Here is a 17,346-nt window from a genome sequence, read left to right on the forward strand (position 1 = left end):
CCCACTGCTCTGGTCGATCCTTCTCTCCCGCCTCCCACCCACGTTCTCCTCCCTTCTAAGCCTGGCTGTCTGATTAATTCTGTTGCCGGCTCTCCGCAGGTTTACCCTCGGAAGAGCACCCCCGCTGTGGACGGGCTGTGTGTGGGCGTACCTGCCGCTGAGGTGAGTCCAAGGCTGCTCGGTCCTGGAAGCGCCTTTTCTTTTCTTTTTTTGACCACTCTGCAGTTGTCTGTGAAAGAAATTTTAATATATCCCAAATAATTCTGTAAATGAGTCACAGATTCCATCTCTGTCGGCTGTGATTTGGTTTTTAAGTTATTTCTTGGAAGTTCGACGCATTTTCTTTTTTCTACTAAGTTAAATCCAAATATATTCCAAATGCTGCTGCGAGGAGGAAGGCTCTAATCTCCTTATCGGGGCTTGTTTCGTTCCATTTCGGAAGTGCCAGGCGTGTGTGTGTGTGTGTGTGTGTGTGCGTGATTAAAAGCACCACACCAGGACTCGGCGACGTGACCTTCAATAAAAAAAACTAAATCCACCAAATATGACAAAAGTGAACTTTCTGAAATTGATGGAGACATTCTTCCATCGAATTGATTTTTGAAATAATCTCAAATGCTGACAGGCGTTCGTGCCGACCGGGCTTTTCCCTGGTATCCCGCCACCTAATCCCAATGTAAATGCCATCGGAATAGTCATTCCCGGGGTTCCGCTGATCACACACAGCATTCCCATTCATTATTTACATCCAGCCCGGACCTCTCCTGTGCATCCGCAGGCGTGGGTCACAAACAAAACCGGAATCGATGAAGGACACAAATCAAATATTTATGCCTCGAGCCAGAGCGCCTGAGGCGGGGTCACGCGACCGCGGGAGGGTGTCCTCGCCCCCCTAAGGAGCGACTTCCACTTCCACCGGTGGGAAATGAGATCAGCAGCATCGGGGAGAAGACGACATGAGCAAGGATCACGTTTGAAATGTGCACAGGCGGGATGAGACGCCGCGGGGGGGGGGGGGGAGCTGGTTTTGGTTTTGTTGCCGAGCGACTCCCGTGTTGATTCAACGCTTGTTGTTTTGTTTGTGCACAGAAACAGATCACATTCTTACTTAGCTAAACACGGCGCGGCGGCGCGCGCTAGCGCTCCGTGCGTGGGACAAATATTTAAACTATCTGTAAGCTTCATTAGAGCCGGTTGATGGGTAATTATTCCATATAGGAAACTCCATATTGCGTTTGAGTGCTTCTGTCACCAGCCTGGTTTTCTAATGGGGGGGCTCCCTGTTGTGTCCATCAGTGTTTCGGGCTGCTGGGAATCAACGGGGCCGGGAAAACCACCACGTTCAAGATGCTGACAGGAGACATCCCGGTCTCCAGTGGAGAGGCCTTCCTAAACGGATACAGGTGAGGCGCTAATTCCCTGCAGTGCGACGGGCGACTCGTCATAATTAGCCTCCCAAGATGGCTGCTCACGGTGGCGGTTTCTCCTTCCCTTCCAGCTCCCACTCTTTCTATTCCTCTCTCTCTCTGTCGGTATGATATCATATATTCATTCTTTCCTGTGTCTTTCACATATTTCATTCCTTTTCACATCCCCGGCCGGCTTGCACCTTTCTCTCTGATTCTTCTTACATTCTTTACAGAATCCAGCCGTAAGACATCTTTGTACGAGACAAAATAAAATAAAGAAGTACCAGGAATGTGAAACTCAAGCGCTCGAGAGGAGAAAAGTCCACAAAAGTCGGGTTGAGTTTAAGCTGCGAAGCTCGTCTATATATCCGATGAAAGGAAGATGAGAAGGACCTGACGCGGTATCAATTATGGCGTAACAAAGCAGCCTGAAGGCATCATTCAGCGATGAAAGAAAAACAGATGCGAGCACGCCCGCTATTCTGTTTTCAGCTTGTTGTGGGTTCTATTTATTGGCAAAGAGAAATGACCGGCGGGACACGGCCGGCATTTCCTGAGTGACGTGACAAATATTAGGAGAATAATATGCTGAATGATTTATCTTGGCATCTAACGCCAAAGACAAATTAGCGTGTGACAGAAATGCTATTTTTTTTTTGCAGACTAATTTATTGTGTGCCTATCGCTGACTTGCAGAACGCACAATCCCAGTTGATTATATATGGTTCCCCCCCCTACGTGCCTTAGAATGGAGCATTGTGGGGCTGGAAGAACACCGAGCACGTGTAAAAGGCTACATCACTTCTCTTAGCGTGAACTTTCATCGAACCTGATGCAAACACAACGTGAGATGAGTAAAGCTCTCGGTTCAGTGTAGCCTTCCATTTGCCTCTGGGCACATCAAATCACATTTACCCTCCATCAGACTGACATTCACTCCCTGAAAATCACATTTGAGGGGAAAATATGGCTCCAATATTGTCTTCAGGGTAAAAAAAACAACAAAGGAGAAAGAAAGTCAGGCGTTTGTCTGCATCCGGCTCCTGCAGTTTTTCTCCTGGCCACTAGGGGTTGCTTCTTGTAAGTCATCTTTCAAGATGCCCTAAGAAATATAATTCAGTTGTATTCTGCCAATGCATTGTTTTTCATGATTCCTTGAGTTTTCTACTTTTTATAGGCACCTTTTAACTTTTCCTTTTTAGTTTCTCACATTCGCGTACGATGGTTTATCCGCATCGCTACAGATATGTATTTTATTTCAGTAGCAGGGGGCGTCTGTGTCCTTGAAACCAAATCTTGGGTTGTCCTTTTGTTTGTCAGACTGATATTGGAAGCCACACTTTCTTTAGTCTACAAATACAGATTGCTCTGCCTCTCGACGAGTTTCTCCGACTTTCTCAACTGATTTTCTCCGTACTCCAATAGATTCTCTATCTCCTGAAGGCATTTAATATTATTTCTCTAATCTTACCCCTGAGCAACGGCCATTTCTAATGTGACATCTTTCCCAGTATACGAACAGAAATGACAGACGTGCACCAGAACTTGGGCTACTGTCCCCAATTTGATGCCATCGACGAGCTGCTGAGCGGAAAAGAGCATCTGGAGTTTTACGCCAGGTTACGAGGGGTACCGGAGAACGAGGTCACCATGGTAACGCTCACATCCTTTCATACTCCGTCCTTAAGCAAAGATGGGTTACATTATTGTTTAATCATGTAATTAAAGACCTCCCTTTACACAAATATCTGAAGTAGATTAGCTGGTCACCATGGTAACACCACGTCCTCCCATACGCCTGGATCCCGCACGTATTTCATAGTAAATTACATTATTTTAATTCTTTAAGTAAATGTTTTTTCCTCATTTTAAATAAATAACAAAAGCACATCATTCTTTTAAGCCTGTCATAAATATGTTCGACAACTTCGAGACATATTTCCTCCTGGAAAGTTTTAGTTTATTTTCCCCATCAAAGTACTTTCAGTTAAAAAAAAGAATGTAGTGCAAAGCTGGAGTTCCTGTCGAAGTGATAGATAACCTCAACGGGAGCCGCCATACATAATGAAAACCGGCCGGTGGTAGAAGCGTAGCTGCTGCGGCGGCTCTACATTATTCACCGTGCCCGGTGGTGCGGCCGACCCTCTGCAGCCTGGATGCACCGCCCCCTGATATCAAAGGAGGAAAGATGCTGGTGGCGGCCAAAGGCCTCCAACCCAGACGCCAAAGCTTTGATGTCTCAGCCAGCGCTACTGTTAATCTGAGACGCAGCGATAGCGTTCGTACGAGGAGACTTTGTAAAGTAGCGCAGCGGCCTGTGATTAAGGTCTCGCAGCGAGGCCAGCTGTCGTAGCGCGTCCTTGAAAGCTGCGGAGCATCGCTGCCAAAATAGCCTCCGCCACAAAGAGGCCGATGATGCAGACAGTCGACTCGGAGGGGGTTGGTCACTGTGATTGTTTTCCTCTTCGAAAAGGTGGCTGAGTGGGGGATACAGAAGTTGGGGCTGATCGAATATTCCAACAAGTCAGCAGGGACCTACAGCGGCGGGAACAAACGCAAACTGTCCACGGCGATGGCCCTGATCGGTTGTCCTCCCGTCGTCTTCCTGGTGAGAGAGATCGTGTCGCACATGAGAATGTCATCCTGCTGCTGTTTTTATTAAGACTCTAGTGGTGTAATACTCTAAATCAATATTGATGAAGGGCACACGTTTGGATTACAGGAGATCGGATGTTTTTCTGTTTACAAGCGCACGAGGATTTGACTTTAGCGGGACGTTGAGGTAACGTTCTGCCAAGAGGAGTTTAAAAAAACGAGAGCTGGTATTTCAAATAAACCTTTTTCTGAACTTCCCAAAGCATGACGAGCGCAAACCGAATTCCGAAAACGTTGGTGAATGCACGTCTGGGAGCGCCGTCTCGTTTGTTGTGAATGTTCCACAGAATATACCCAAGAATATATATGAGGAAGTTGGTTAAAATGCATGAAAAAGATGAGACCAAATTTTTTTCAATTATTCTGATTCGACCCAAGGAGGGGAAGAATTATTCCTTGTTAGAGTTTGGAGAGTGCTGATGGAGGAAAAGGTGAGGAAAGGCCGCTGGAAAAGCAAGTCGGAATGACGGCACGATGTCAAAAACATCCGCCTTTGTATTGTAATGAATATCGGTTCAATAGTATTCACAAATCTTTGCACTTAGTTTTTATTTATGTATTACTAGCATCCCAGCGATTATGAAGTCTGGTTGGTGCAGTACTTTGTGGATGGGGAGGGGGGCGTTTTTCAGGGCTCACTCTCTGGTCATATTTCAATTAATTTCTTCTTTTCAAGGGCAATTCCTTTAGAAAAGCGCTGGAGCCCACAGAACTGTTTTTGCGCACATTAAAATCTCAATTCATCAGGACTGAAAGCCGAGTACAAAAGCATTTTCTCCCTAATGGAAGATTAATAAAGCCATGACTCAGAATAAACTGGATCGTAAGCTTTCTATTGAGCGCTTTTAAATGCGCATTAGGAAGTTGGAGCCTTAATTTTACGCGGGAAAAACTTACATAACCTCAAATTGCACGAACGACGCTCGTGCGATTTGAGGTTATGTACGTACAGACGGCCGCCGTCATGCGTGATCATGCGGCCGCATTGATAGTTCTTATTGCTAGCTTGTGCTGCTTTGTTTACCGCCTGTAAACTGCAACGAATGCATTACCTTTGATTTAAAGCAATCCATGAGATTACGGCAATAGCAACGCATAAAGAAGTAATTACTCCCCTAATTAGTGATCCATAATGAATTACATTTCCAAAGTGTATTCCGTTTCCTCCTCCACTTGTTTGCTTGCCTGCAGCCGGGCCTCGCCTTCGCTGTGAGGCATCAGTGTCTGTGTCAGGTTCAGTATTGCGTGCTGGCCCAGGCAGGCCTGGAGGCGCCGCTACGAAGGGTTTGGGCACGGCGATGAAAACGCACCCCCCCATAGCGTGGGTGAGAAGCAGGCCTGGAACGAAACGTTGCTCTAATCATGCATGGGCAGACGAGCCTGAGGGCGAAACGCAACAATCCGTCGCTGAGACTCGTTTGTGTGTTTGCGAGTGTCGGAGAATGCTTCAGGATACGTCTTTAATATGTGTAAATGAGTCTTTACTTCACCTGTACACGTCTGTGTTTTCACTCATCTGCTGTAGTTTTGCTTGATATTTGTCGAACTGGGCGGAAGCACGATGGCTAATTTGTGTCTAGTGTAAGGTTGCTTTCAGCCTCTCGTTTTGCCCGTTCCGATATAACTGGAGGCGTTTAAATCAATTCCCGGTGCGTTTTAATCGAGGTTGCTTTCTGTCGCAGGACGAGCCGACCACCGGGATGGACCCCAAAGCCCGCCGCTTCCTGTGGGACTGCATCCTGAGCATCATCAAAGAGGGACGATTAGTCATCCTCACATCACACAGGTGCGGAATGTCTCTCCATCCGTCCCCGCTTTCGTGAAACGTAAACATTTTGCCTCCTCAGCAACGAAAGCGTTTCAAAAACAGAGAACTGAATATTCTCGAGAGCGATTAGCGGAGACTTTCTGCACCAGAAGTTTGGACTGGCTTTCTGAACGAGGAAGAGAAAAACTAATGCTTGCGTTTTTCGTGAAACCCGATGGCCCGAGTGGATACGGAACATTTAACAATGCACAAAGTCTCTTCATTTCACCGTTTCCCAAATTGCCAGGGCTTTTGAATCATGTGTGCTCGTGGCGGTGCTCATGAATAATCCTCGCTGCGGCTTTTCCTTTGGAATGTATCGCTCTCATTACATCGCTCGCCTTCACGGAGGCATAAAGGCATTTGTTGTCGTCCCGGGGACGGTGCCTGAGCCGCATCCAGCCGTCCATGGCGTGACCAGGTGGCTGTGTTTTGTTAAGTGGCAGATTCACCAGGTTTTACAAAGTCATAATCCTAATTGCACCATCTCTCAGAAAGGCTTCACGGGTTTTGCCTCAACTACAAATGACTTCCGACACCGAGAGGGAGAGAGAGAAAGAAATGAGACGATAGGACCTACAGATGGTCCCGTCCTCCTCCTGTAATGACCAAATTTGTCGTCCATTCAAGGTGTCAAGGCGGACTTGTATAAATGCTCTGACCCAACGCTCGTCTGTTAATGAGAAGAAGCATGTTTAGGTTCATCGGTAAAAATGAAATCAGTGCAACGATTTGAGCTGAGACGACCTTAACCTCGCTTTTAAGCAAAAAGAGAAAGAGGGGGGTTACAAAAATATCCCCAAATACCCCAGTGAGGATAAAAGTTGCTGCTTCTGCACATCTGCAGTGATTTCACTGCTTTTCATTTATCACTTAACATGTTTCGACAGCATGGAGGAGTGCGAGGCGCTGTGCACGCGCATGGCCATCATGGTGAACGGTCGCTTCAAGTGTCTCGGGAGCATCCAGCATCTGAAGAACAGGTGAGGGTCCTCCTTTCACCCCTGACTGTGCTTGAAGTGAGAATCCTGCTCCCGCCGAGCCGAGCTTTAGCTGCTCTGTTATTTCTAGTGAATGTATAAATAATGTAGGATGAGGGATATTGTTAAGATTTTTTTTCCCCCTTCTCCAAGAAGAAAGGTTTCATGTTTTTTAGCATTTACATATAACTGATTGACGCTAATTAGCTTAGTCTAGTTTAATTTTAGCATCAAGAAATGCGTCGATTCGCGCTCACGACGTTAGCTGGCTACTTTCTTAGCAAGAAAATGTTTCCGTCCCAAACAATACAGCTATTAATTTACTACACATGCTACTTAATTCTGTGTAAGATTTAAAGTTTTAATTCCATTTAATATTCAGTAATAGTTATTTTATTTGTTTTGCTAACCATGCGATTCATCTCAATCATATCTTTTTGGTGCATGGAGCTAAATGACCTTTACCCCATTATTGTTGTTTTTTAATATAAAATCTGGATATAACAAGATCTATAAATGAGGCAAATGTGCAGACGGTTAAATTTGCTGGCGTCCGTCTGCCGAATATTTTCCCACATCTTAGCATCACAATTGTTTCTCTGCAGACCCATAATTTCTATTTCAACCGTCCACGTCGTTGCGCATCCCCTTAATAGACTTTGTACGAGTCTCTTAACGGGATAGTTTTCATCGCGGATCTCCTCTTAACCCCTCGCTCTCGGGTCTACTCTGATATCCACCTGACATTTTGCAGGACCAACACTTGTGCCCCGGGTCCTGCCTCTAACGGTGAGATCCATCTATTGCCCTAGGTGGCATTGTTACGACTTCATTGCGTGATCTTGTAAGAGGAAGGACATACCACACACACACACACACACACATCGGGTGGAGAGGCGGATCAATACACCTGGGATGAGTGGTGGAGCGGCTCATTTTTAAAGGAGTGCAGGGGATTAGGCGGAAAGGCCCCAGAACAGCAAGGAGGGCGGGGGCAAGGGCGTCAAGGGCATTCCGCATCATGTCATTGGCAGCTGTCTGATTGGACGAGGCGGATTGCGGAGTCGGGTTAAGAAAAGGCGAGGATGAGGGAGGTGGAGAATTTAAAGCGAGAGAGCGTTGCACCAATCGGCCCGTCCCAGACGTTGGGGTAATTGACAGATCCTCCGTGTCAATTACATCCTGTGTGGAAAGGAACCAGCAGGGTGGGGTAAATAATTTATGAACCACCTAGGAGGGGGGGGGCAGCAGAGGGATAACACGTGTCCTACTTCAGTCAACATGCTATCAGGTAAAAGGAAGTCGAGCAAGAGTGGGGGCAGATAAGAGCGACGTCTGCACGGACAATTTACATGCCGCCAAAAGGCTATCGCCGAGTTCCCACCACGCCGTGAGTAATTTCTAATTAAGGGTCCCTATCTCCGCCTCGCTTGGTGTAATTAATGTTTCATGAGGTGTGGGACCTTGTTAATGACTGAAAAGGCAATTAAGGCCCGCCTTCTCTGTTTTCTTTCCTCTGCGCTATCGCACACGACCTGACGGGATACGGGGGGCCCCGTCCCCTTCCCAAACCCCTGTCCTGACGCGTGCCTTCTTTAGCATGTGACCCACCATCATTTTGAGGCATCATCAATCCCGCTTGCCCTCCCAGCGTCTCTTCCTCTTTCTCATTGCAAGCCCCTGAAAGGAGGACAGAACCTCACGGCAGGTGCCGCGCTAACATTTGGATCTCCTATTGCTAGCCCTCCCGTTTTTGAGGCGCTAACGCCCACCATCACCTCCTTCAAGAACCTTTTTTTTTTTTTTTTGCCATGATTTATTCTCCCCTCTGCAACTCTCGGGCAGCAGGGCCTCTCATCCAGCCGTCCGAGCGCATGCGAGCGCGACCCCCTTTTAGTTTCGTCTATTTCCCCGGGATGCCCTCCCCTTTTAACAATCCCACCTCCGGTTATCAATCAAGACCTCAATGAGCCAGATTGGGTCGGCATGTGAAGCTTTTATTTGGGCGGTGCATTCCAAACAGTCGGGTGGCCCGTTTTCCACATTGCGCTCCCGCAAAAGGCCTTTTAAAAAGCAAACCTCCTTAGTCATCCTGATATCGAGTTCCTTGAATCAATCATACCTGTAGGAATTTATTAAAGGCTGACAGAGAGAGGAGAATAAATTTTTTAAATTGCAAAAAAAGGGTTGTAAATAGTGTTTTAGTGCGGCGATGCTCCGGTATGAAAGCTTCCAGGTTTTAAATAAACCTAAAGGAAGTGGAGGAACCAATAAAAGCGGCTTCAAAGCTCTCCTATAATCTTGTCAGTTAGGAAGGACACCCGGCAGCCCGTGCAGGATTTCTCCCTGATTGATATCATTCATAGAGTACATGCAGTCTGAGTTTCTCCTTGCTCCAAGCACGTCATGATATAAAAGTGGGTGGTGAAGTGCCTTTAATGCATTAAGGTAATGCTGTGTGGGCGCTGGAGACTTTCTTTTTTTTTTTTTTTTTTACTACAAGAGTGCTGTCTGAAAGTTTGGATCAGTCCCCTGAAGTTGATGTTGAGGAGTCCAATAAAAGTCCCTCCCACTCGCTCCGCGGCGGCTCTGCAGGCGTGCCATTAACGCAGCGGTTTACGGCTTTTAAGCGCGTGTCGCCGGAGGAGACGGATGGCAAAATAATTCTCTTTACAGTTTACAACGCATCAGCAACACGGGCGTAATTAAGACGGCGAGAACACTGCCGGACGCAGCCGGCGTCTGCAATCAAAATAGACGACTGGAGCCTTCATAGTCGGTGGGAATTAGCATTCCTATGATCCAACATGCGCTTCTTGTGCAGGCTTTGCTGGAGAGCTAAGTTGTTATGTGAGAAACTTGCTCCATATTTGCTCCGTCGAGGTCTGCAGAGGTGCGGTGCAGCATTTCACTCTGTCCCGGTTGACCCGTGCCTGTTTGGATATCCGCAGTAATGACTTTGCAGCCCAGATGAGGCCTTCGTGTGAGATTACTCTGGATGCAAACAAGCCTGCAAACGTGTCTTCACGCCGGCGCTAGCTCATCGCTGAAAGCCGTCATTAAGGGCAGATAGAAGGATGTGTTTATAACACATTCATCTAAACTCGGCGTTTGTGTTCCAGGCTTTTAACAGCGAGTCGTGTTGGACCTTTCAAATGCATACAAGATGTGGAATCGACATTTCCTCACGTTGGAAAGCGTTTTCCCCCATTTTACGGGCTCCCCCCTGAATGCAACCGTCCGTTCCTCTATTTCTCTCCTCGTGCTACCTGTGGAGCTGATTCCTCGGCTCTCCCACCAGCAAGCGAGGAGGTTTTTTTTTTTTGGATGACTTCGTGCCTGATCAAAGGATCTGACCTCCAAGCCGCTCTGTGAGCTCTTGCCCCGGGCCGGGCTCCCCTCCCCCATGGAGACAAACGCGAGATTCGGCAGTGTTGAGGGGTGACCTTTCCAGACTCCCTCAGATGAAGGAAGGCAGCAGAATTATTTTCCTTCCCATCATGCCCTTATCTGTGCCTGGCTGTTTGTTTTTCTGAAATCACACGGAAGAGCGACTTTCCAGCAGACTGGGACGGAGGCCGGGATTGAGGCGGAATAGCTTTAAATTAAGGAGCGGAGCCGATATTACAGCGTTTCCGCCACGCTGTGTCGAGCTGTGTCGTGTCTGTAATGTGAAATGTTGTGAAGGGTTTGCCGCGACGCGGCGCAGTCACGACTCGAAACCTAATCCATTCATTATTTCCTCTGTGTTTGACCCAGGGTTGCAAAGTTCTCGCTTTTTTAGCTTTCAGACTTCGCATTAAGACGCTAATTAGCTGCTTCCTGCATGCCACAGTGTACTTGTGAACATGCAGGGTGTAGCAGCGGGTTTATTTCGCAGCGCAGATGAAATAACTTCTGTCGTGAAGACAGAGGCAGAGTAAAAAAGAACATGAAAGCTGTTTCCCCCCAAAGTGCCGCCTGAAGTTTCGGTGCAGCGGCAGACAGGAAGTCAAAATAAGGCCGGCAGGAAGAGGGAGTGAGGAGAAGCTAATTGAGGAGCCTTTTGTTTTGGACCGCTGCCGACAAACGGCATTTCATTGCCGATGCCTTTGACCACAGAGCATCATCCTCGTCAGATACCCCCCCCCCCCCCAAAAAAAAAAAAAAAAATTTGCATCTCAGCAATCCTTGGAAAAAGCGTGTTCCCTGAGCCGAGGGGATTATGGTCCCGTTTGCACGACGCCTGTGACGCTGTGTGATTATGGTCGAACGGAAGAATCTACAGAAGCGACTGAGATTAGAGATGCGACTTCTTCTCTTAGGTGCGCTCATCTCATGTGTTCTGGTACAGATGTGCACGCCCTGCACGCCACCTTTCCTAGCGAAGCCGGCGAATCCCTCTGGGTTAACATCCTTCATCATTACAGTGATTATGAGTCTAATTTCATCGTGAAATATGAACTGAACAATCATCATTATTACGATTGAATATCGTCATTAAAATAATCAATTAAAGGCTTTAAATATTAACGGAAGGGAGCTTCTTGAGGAAGGACAAAGCGGCGCGGCTGCGGTATAATTGCTTTTGCCCGATAATACCCGGGTCATTGTTGAGAACCTCTGATGATCGTACCGATCCGGCTCTGAGGCGATGATGAAGCCCCCCCCCCGTGCTGCACAGGTGTGTTGTATACCTGCCGGGCGCTCACGGTTGCGTCCGCCTGATGCGTGTCACGCAGCACGTCTTAGAGTTTTAGACCGTGCTGGTATCATCCGTTCACCGCGCCTCTCAGCCTTCCCGCCTCACTTCCTCTGGGATCGCGTAGGCCTGTAGTTTATTCCCCGTGTCTCTAATTGCCACTGAGGGAGCCTCTGAGTCTCGGCGTAGGAAGCGGCGTACTCGCCCACAATGGGCATTTCCATTGGCGCATCCCAACATTAGGGAATTAATTAGGCTGAAAACAATGGGTCATAAGAGTGCTAACGACAGAATAACAAGGCGCAGAGACTTATTCTGTGCTCAGCAGACGTAGCGCGCGACAAGGAGGATGCGGAATGCTAATTAGATTTAGAGCTTAGCCGTGTCCCATTTTCATCCGCGGCAGTATTTTATGCCCAGGATGTTGTTCCGCAGGTAGAGTGTTTTTGACACGCTTTAAAACCCAGGCCTGTGCAAAGAGACGAGCACTTACGCAATCCTCTGCATTATATATATCGAATGCAGTGAATAATGCATTTATTTTCTATAAATGGGGCCGTTTTCGGTTCATTTATTAACGCAGCTGCCACTTTTTGACCCTTCAGGGCTCCTGTACGAGCTGTAAACATTGACACAACTATTCATCGACAACCAAACACTTGGGTATTTACGCATTCAGCAAGCGGATGGCAGCATCAGCACAGATCCGGGGCCCTCATACCTATAGGAACTCAATAGTCCCTCTCCGTATACTTTAGTGACTTTAAGCTTAATCTGACTGCGTCTGTCACCAGGCAAGGAGGAGCACGGTCAAGAAGTAAAAGGAAGAAGTCAAAAGAAAGTATTAAAAAAATGCATTTATCACCCTGCATAATTGCATTTTGCTCTCAGCTGCTAGCGGCTCACCTGCGTTACCACCTGACTACATCCGAGGAGATAGAAATTATTGGAAACATACCACCAATTATACTTTTCATTTATTTTTCTTCCCGTTTTATCACGCAGCCCTCCGACCGTGAAATCTTTGGTTTTTCCCAAACACCCAGTCTTTTTCTCCCCCAGGTTCGGTGACGGCTACACGCTGATCGTGAGAGTCTGCGGCTCTCCTCCCGCCCTGAAGCCGGTCGAGGACTTTGTCCAGCAGACTTTTCCGGGTAGTGTCCTCAAGGAGAAGCATCACAACACGCTGCAATATCAGCTGCCTCATGTCGAAGGAGCTCTGGCTCACATCTTCAGCCAGTTCAGTGTCCATCAGAAGAGGCTCGGCGTGGAAGACTACTCGGTTTCCCAGACCACTCTGGATCAGGTGAGGCTCAAAGAGTCGCCTCACCAACAAAAAAAAATAATGAACTTCCCAGGAATGTACAAACGCAATGCCGTGTTGGATGAGTAGGAGTTTAACATCTGCTCACCGAAGAAGAAGAGCAGTGGGGTGAGGACACATCCCTGGGGAGCACCTCAATTGTCCCATATACAAGCAGCCTCACCTGTCCATGGACAGATGGCAGGATACGGGAGAGCCGAGAGAGGATTTTTTTTGGAAGGGGGGGGGGGGGGGTGATTGTGTTGAAAATAACGTGCGACAGCTGGATAACCGACCCGAGCAGTGTTTTGTATTTTCTAATTAAATTTGAGCTCTCATCTTCTACAGGAAAGTTTAAAAATATATATATATCATATATAAAGCATCTTAAGGGTTTTCCAGCAGGGTCGATCATGTGCAACGATTCCTCTTTAGTCCTCGTGGTCCAAGTTGTGGAAACTTGCTCTCGGTCAAAGCCGTTCGGCCTCGACCAGGATAAGATTTAAAGCTCCATCATTCCCGACACATTGTCTACTCCCGTTTCAGCCTGCCAGAGTGACCAATGACGACGTGTTTGTACATCAGATAGTTCAGCTGCAAGGTCTCCGTATTGATAGACGATATATAAAGCTCTCTTCTTCATTCCAAAGTAAAGCGTGCCGGCCAGACCCCCCCCCCCCCCCCCCCCCCCGAATGGTGAGGAAAAAGCCAGCCCTGCATGTTTGCCTTGGGACGTGATGCAATCAGGCGCTCAGCGCGAGTGTGTCTGCTGTTGAAAACATGCCATTAACTCGGCGGCGGATGACCAGGTGGGAGGTGAGAATGACCTCTGAGTGGTCTACAGAGGTTATCGCCAAGATTCCACTTTAGAAAAAGAAGAAAAGAAAGAGATTTTTTTTTTTTTTTACTGAGACTCTGGCATGTTTAAATCAAATCCTTTAATATGACAAATACTACAGGGGAGGTTCAGGATGTCTTCATGAGCATGAACCTCTTGTGGGTAAACCCTAATTAAAGATAAAGTCATTTGCAGCATTACTTAAGTGAAATATGCCCTTTAGGGGCCATTTCTCCTCCCGCCATGATGGAAAAAGGGATTAATGTCGCTAAATATTCTGACTGTTGATCTTAAAAGGTTTTCTTTCTTTCACGGGTCACCGGTGCCAAGCCGTGCTGCTGCCCGATGTCTTTTGGAGTTTCTGTTTTAACTTTTTCCTCGACATGCCTGACATTCTGGCGCTGGTCAATATTTACCAGATCAGATGCAGTAAATAAATCACAGTCGGGGCCAGGAGGTCGGAGTATTAAAACACAGAGGGGACGACCGGAGAACCTGTGGAGACCCAGACTGTCACCTTTATGCCGGTGATTTATAGAGAAGAGCGCTGACCTATGGAATAACACCCAACTTGAATTGCGATTCATATTGATCCGCGGCGCCTGGAGCGTTGACGCCGACGGCTAAGACGGGGCGGAGCAGACGAAGCAGGTGAAAAGAGAAAATGTCTTTCTGAGCCGGGTGGTTTTTTCAGATACGATAAATAATAATTCTGGGTTTATTCACTCCATCAAAACAGAAGGCTGCTACGCACCGCGATTATAAAGCAAAGTTACAGCCCGTCCCTTCGTTAATGTAAAACTAATTACAGTCCAATTTGGCTCAGCCCTGTTACACACACCTACGCAGTAACTTTCCTCATAAAATTAATTCCAAAATATAAATATAAATGATGGATAATGAGGCGTGGAAGCCGGTATCCGTGTCTCCTGATACGTTAATAACGTTTTGTAGCGGAACCTAGTTTCAAAACAATGAATCAAATATTTAAATACTGCATTGAATTCAAAACAGGTGACAGAATAAAGTCGCATGAGGTTAAATAAATAGTTATGGGTCCAGAAGGGAATTAGCCTAGCTTAGCATAAACGCCGCAATCGGTTATTTCCGCAGCGCCAACATGCATTTATTTTTATTTTTTTTGCACAAAGCGAAATGTCAAAATGTCTTTTCCAGAGTAAGGTATGCTAAACCTAGCTAGTTTTAGCACATCCATGTGGCGAGCGTGACGGCGGGATCGTTCTTCTCACTGCACTTGAGCGTCTCTTTGGAGTGGGTTGAGTGGATTAAAATGAAAGCCCATTACCTGAAACATTCATTTGTCCCACCAAAGGAAAGAAAGAAAAATAATTGACCGGTGTTAACGAGACAATTTGTCTTCATCCTGTCTTATTCAGCCTTAAAATATAGCGCCGCTGACTAAATACATTGGCTGCTTAAAAAAACAGGAATTTGTCTTTATTTCACCGTTTTCATTATCGTTGCTCGTCGGAACCGAAATTCATGGAAGGGCGCTATTGTTTGTTGCTTTTCATTCATGCTCCTTGTATTTAGTTCATGTCGTTTATTGGTGGCTGCGCAGCCGTTAAAGAGGATTTAATGATCTTTTTTTCCTACCCTCATGAGACTCTTAATACAATTCTAGTATTTCAAATATCCTTTTTGTACCTGCCCGGCCACTGAAAATCTTTTAATGAAAAAAAAGCAACGCTCTTATCGTCGTATATGAAGTTTTCTTTTTCTTCTTATTCTTCTGATTCTTTGTCTTGGCCCAGTCGAAGCCTTTGTGTAGCCTCGCCGCACCAGACGGCTAATGCTAAGAGAATCAAACCCGTCTGGACGCCGACTCAATGAAACACACACGCGGTTCTTTATGGACGCCGCAGGAATGATTTCTTCTGACATTAAATAGGAATCGCAGAGAGAAGAATGATTGTTTCATCCTCTTCCTCAGCTGGTCAAAGTGTGGCGTTCACTGTGTGTGAGCAGAGATGCTTCATCGCCCTGGTCTGACAGCTCATTCGGATGCGCCCCGTCGTCTAGCTACAGCTAGAGAGATTTCCTCGGGTCCTTCAATGCCGCTTGGATTCTAATTATTCCATCTGCATTTCCCTTCTCATATTCCAGGTCTTTGTCAATTTTGCACGGCCCCAGCTCGAGGAGGAGGAGGAGGAGGAGGCCCACGACAACCCGGTGGACACCTCAGACGAGCTGCCGCTGCGGTCAATGACGAGCTCCCAGGAAACGGAGAAGGTGTAACACTACGCAATAATAATAATACAGCGTGCAATACTACTGCAGGTAAACAGCAATCTACCTCGCTATGAGTGGTCGGCAAAAAAATACAGCCAGTGTGCACAAAAAGCTTCCAGCGCAGTCTTAAGAGCTTTTAACACTTAATCAATAATTGCATTGTTGTAGAAAAAGTGAATCGGGACGCGGGTTGCTGCACGACGGAGAAAAATGAAAGTGCATTACGGAAAATACTGGACGCATGTCTAGTACGACTGTAGAAATACAAAAAAAAAAAACATTTCTGTTTCCTCCGCTTGTTGAGTTTATATTAATGACGTATCAAACGTTTCCCTCATACGGAAACATGGAATTTTTCGCATTTATTCCTGCACTGGAATATCAGACCTTGACCGAGCCGCTCTTTCGGTTAGTTTAGTTACTGGGATGCTTTTTTTTTTGTCAGACGTTCGACGACAGCAGATCTAAAAATGTCTTTGCATCATTTACGTTTGAATCCATGAGGAATTGTTTTTATTACCTGGCGTGTAATGCAAATAAAATTCCGAACACCTGTGCACAATCTGAGTTGAATCCCACATTAAAAGTCAATCAGGAGTTTGCTTTCATTTTAAATTTGTCTGTGTACTTTCTACATGCCCTATTTCTCATCGATATCGCCTCGCACCGAGACAGAAAAACGTTTGAAACAAATTCTAATACGCAACAAACACAACTCTGTCCAGCAAGTCATTTTGTTCCCACCTCCCTCCTGGCGTTTCTTCCACTTCCTTCACTGAGTGCAGCTCTCAGTCGAAGCTTCGCACCGATGGAGTTTTTCACAGCGCTCTTTAACGGAGACCACGCGATGCACCTGAGCGGGCGAGGCCTTTCAGTTCACCTTTAGCGGAGTCGTTCAAAGAAAGGGAAGATGTGTTTCTCCCTCCGCCGAAAGATCCGTTAGTAGATGCGCAGAAAGCGCATCAACGGTGGACGGGCGTGAATGGATTCTGTTCCTGATTACCTTTTGGGTGAATTATCTGCCTGTATAATCAAATAATTAGATTATCGTTGGGTTTAAATGCATCGTTCTGCAGCTCCCTTAAGTCCACACTCGTATTTCCACGTCGAGTAAAGACCCGGGTTCCGCTCTCTCTTCACGTCCTCGACCGCGAGGACTTTACGGAGGCGATAAAACTAAAGTCTAAAGGTGAGATTACCTTTCACGATATGTCGTTATCGCCTCACATTTTTCCGTCCCGATGTAACGCCCGGGAGGTTTATGAGCAGGGGTTACGTTATAGATCAGGAGACGTGGGGGGGCAGGGTGTTAATTTGCTCTTCGGTACATACTATATTTTAATATGCAGGGCTGATTATATACATATTAGAGTTTTTTTTTTTTAAAGCTATCCCTTTAGCGAAGCAAGGCGGGGGACGA

The 17,346-nt window shown here is 46.7% G+C and overlaps 1 protein-coding gene across 1 annotated transcript in view; it reads left to right on the top strand.

Moving 5' to 3' along the window:
* The window catches only part of LOC137911678 (phospholipid-transporting ATPase ABCA1-like), a 64,007-nt gene extending 48,075 nt beyond the window's left edge, over positions 1-15,932 (top strand). Inside the window, 8 exon segments of the mRNA XM_068756058.1 lie at positions 100-162; positions 1,297-1,403; positions 2,921-3,062; positions 3,883-4,017; positions 5,747-5,850; positions 6,762-6,854; positions 12,595-12,838; positions 15,801-15,932. Coding sequence (XP_068612159.1) covers positions 100-162; positions 1,297-1,403; positions 2,921-3,062; positions 3,883-4,017; positions 5,747-5,850; positions 6,762-6,854; positions 12,595-12,838; positions 15,801-15,932 — 1,020 coding nt within the window.
* The last annotated feature ends 1,414 nt before the right edge of the window (positions 15,933-17,346 follow it).

Source organism: Brachionichthys hirsutus, chromosome 23, assembly GCF_040956055.1.
Source record: "Brachionichthys hirsutus isolate HB-005 chromosome 23, CSIRO-AGI_Bhir_v1, whole genome shotgun sequence".
In the NCBI taxonomy this organism is placed as follows: domain Eukaryota; kingdom Metazoa; phylum Chordata; class Actinopteri; order Lophiiformes; family Brachionichthyidae; genus Brachionichthys; species Brachionichthys hirsutus.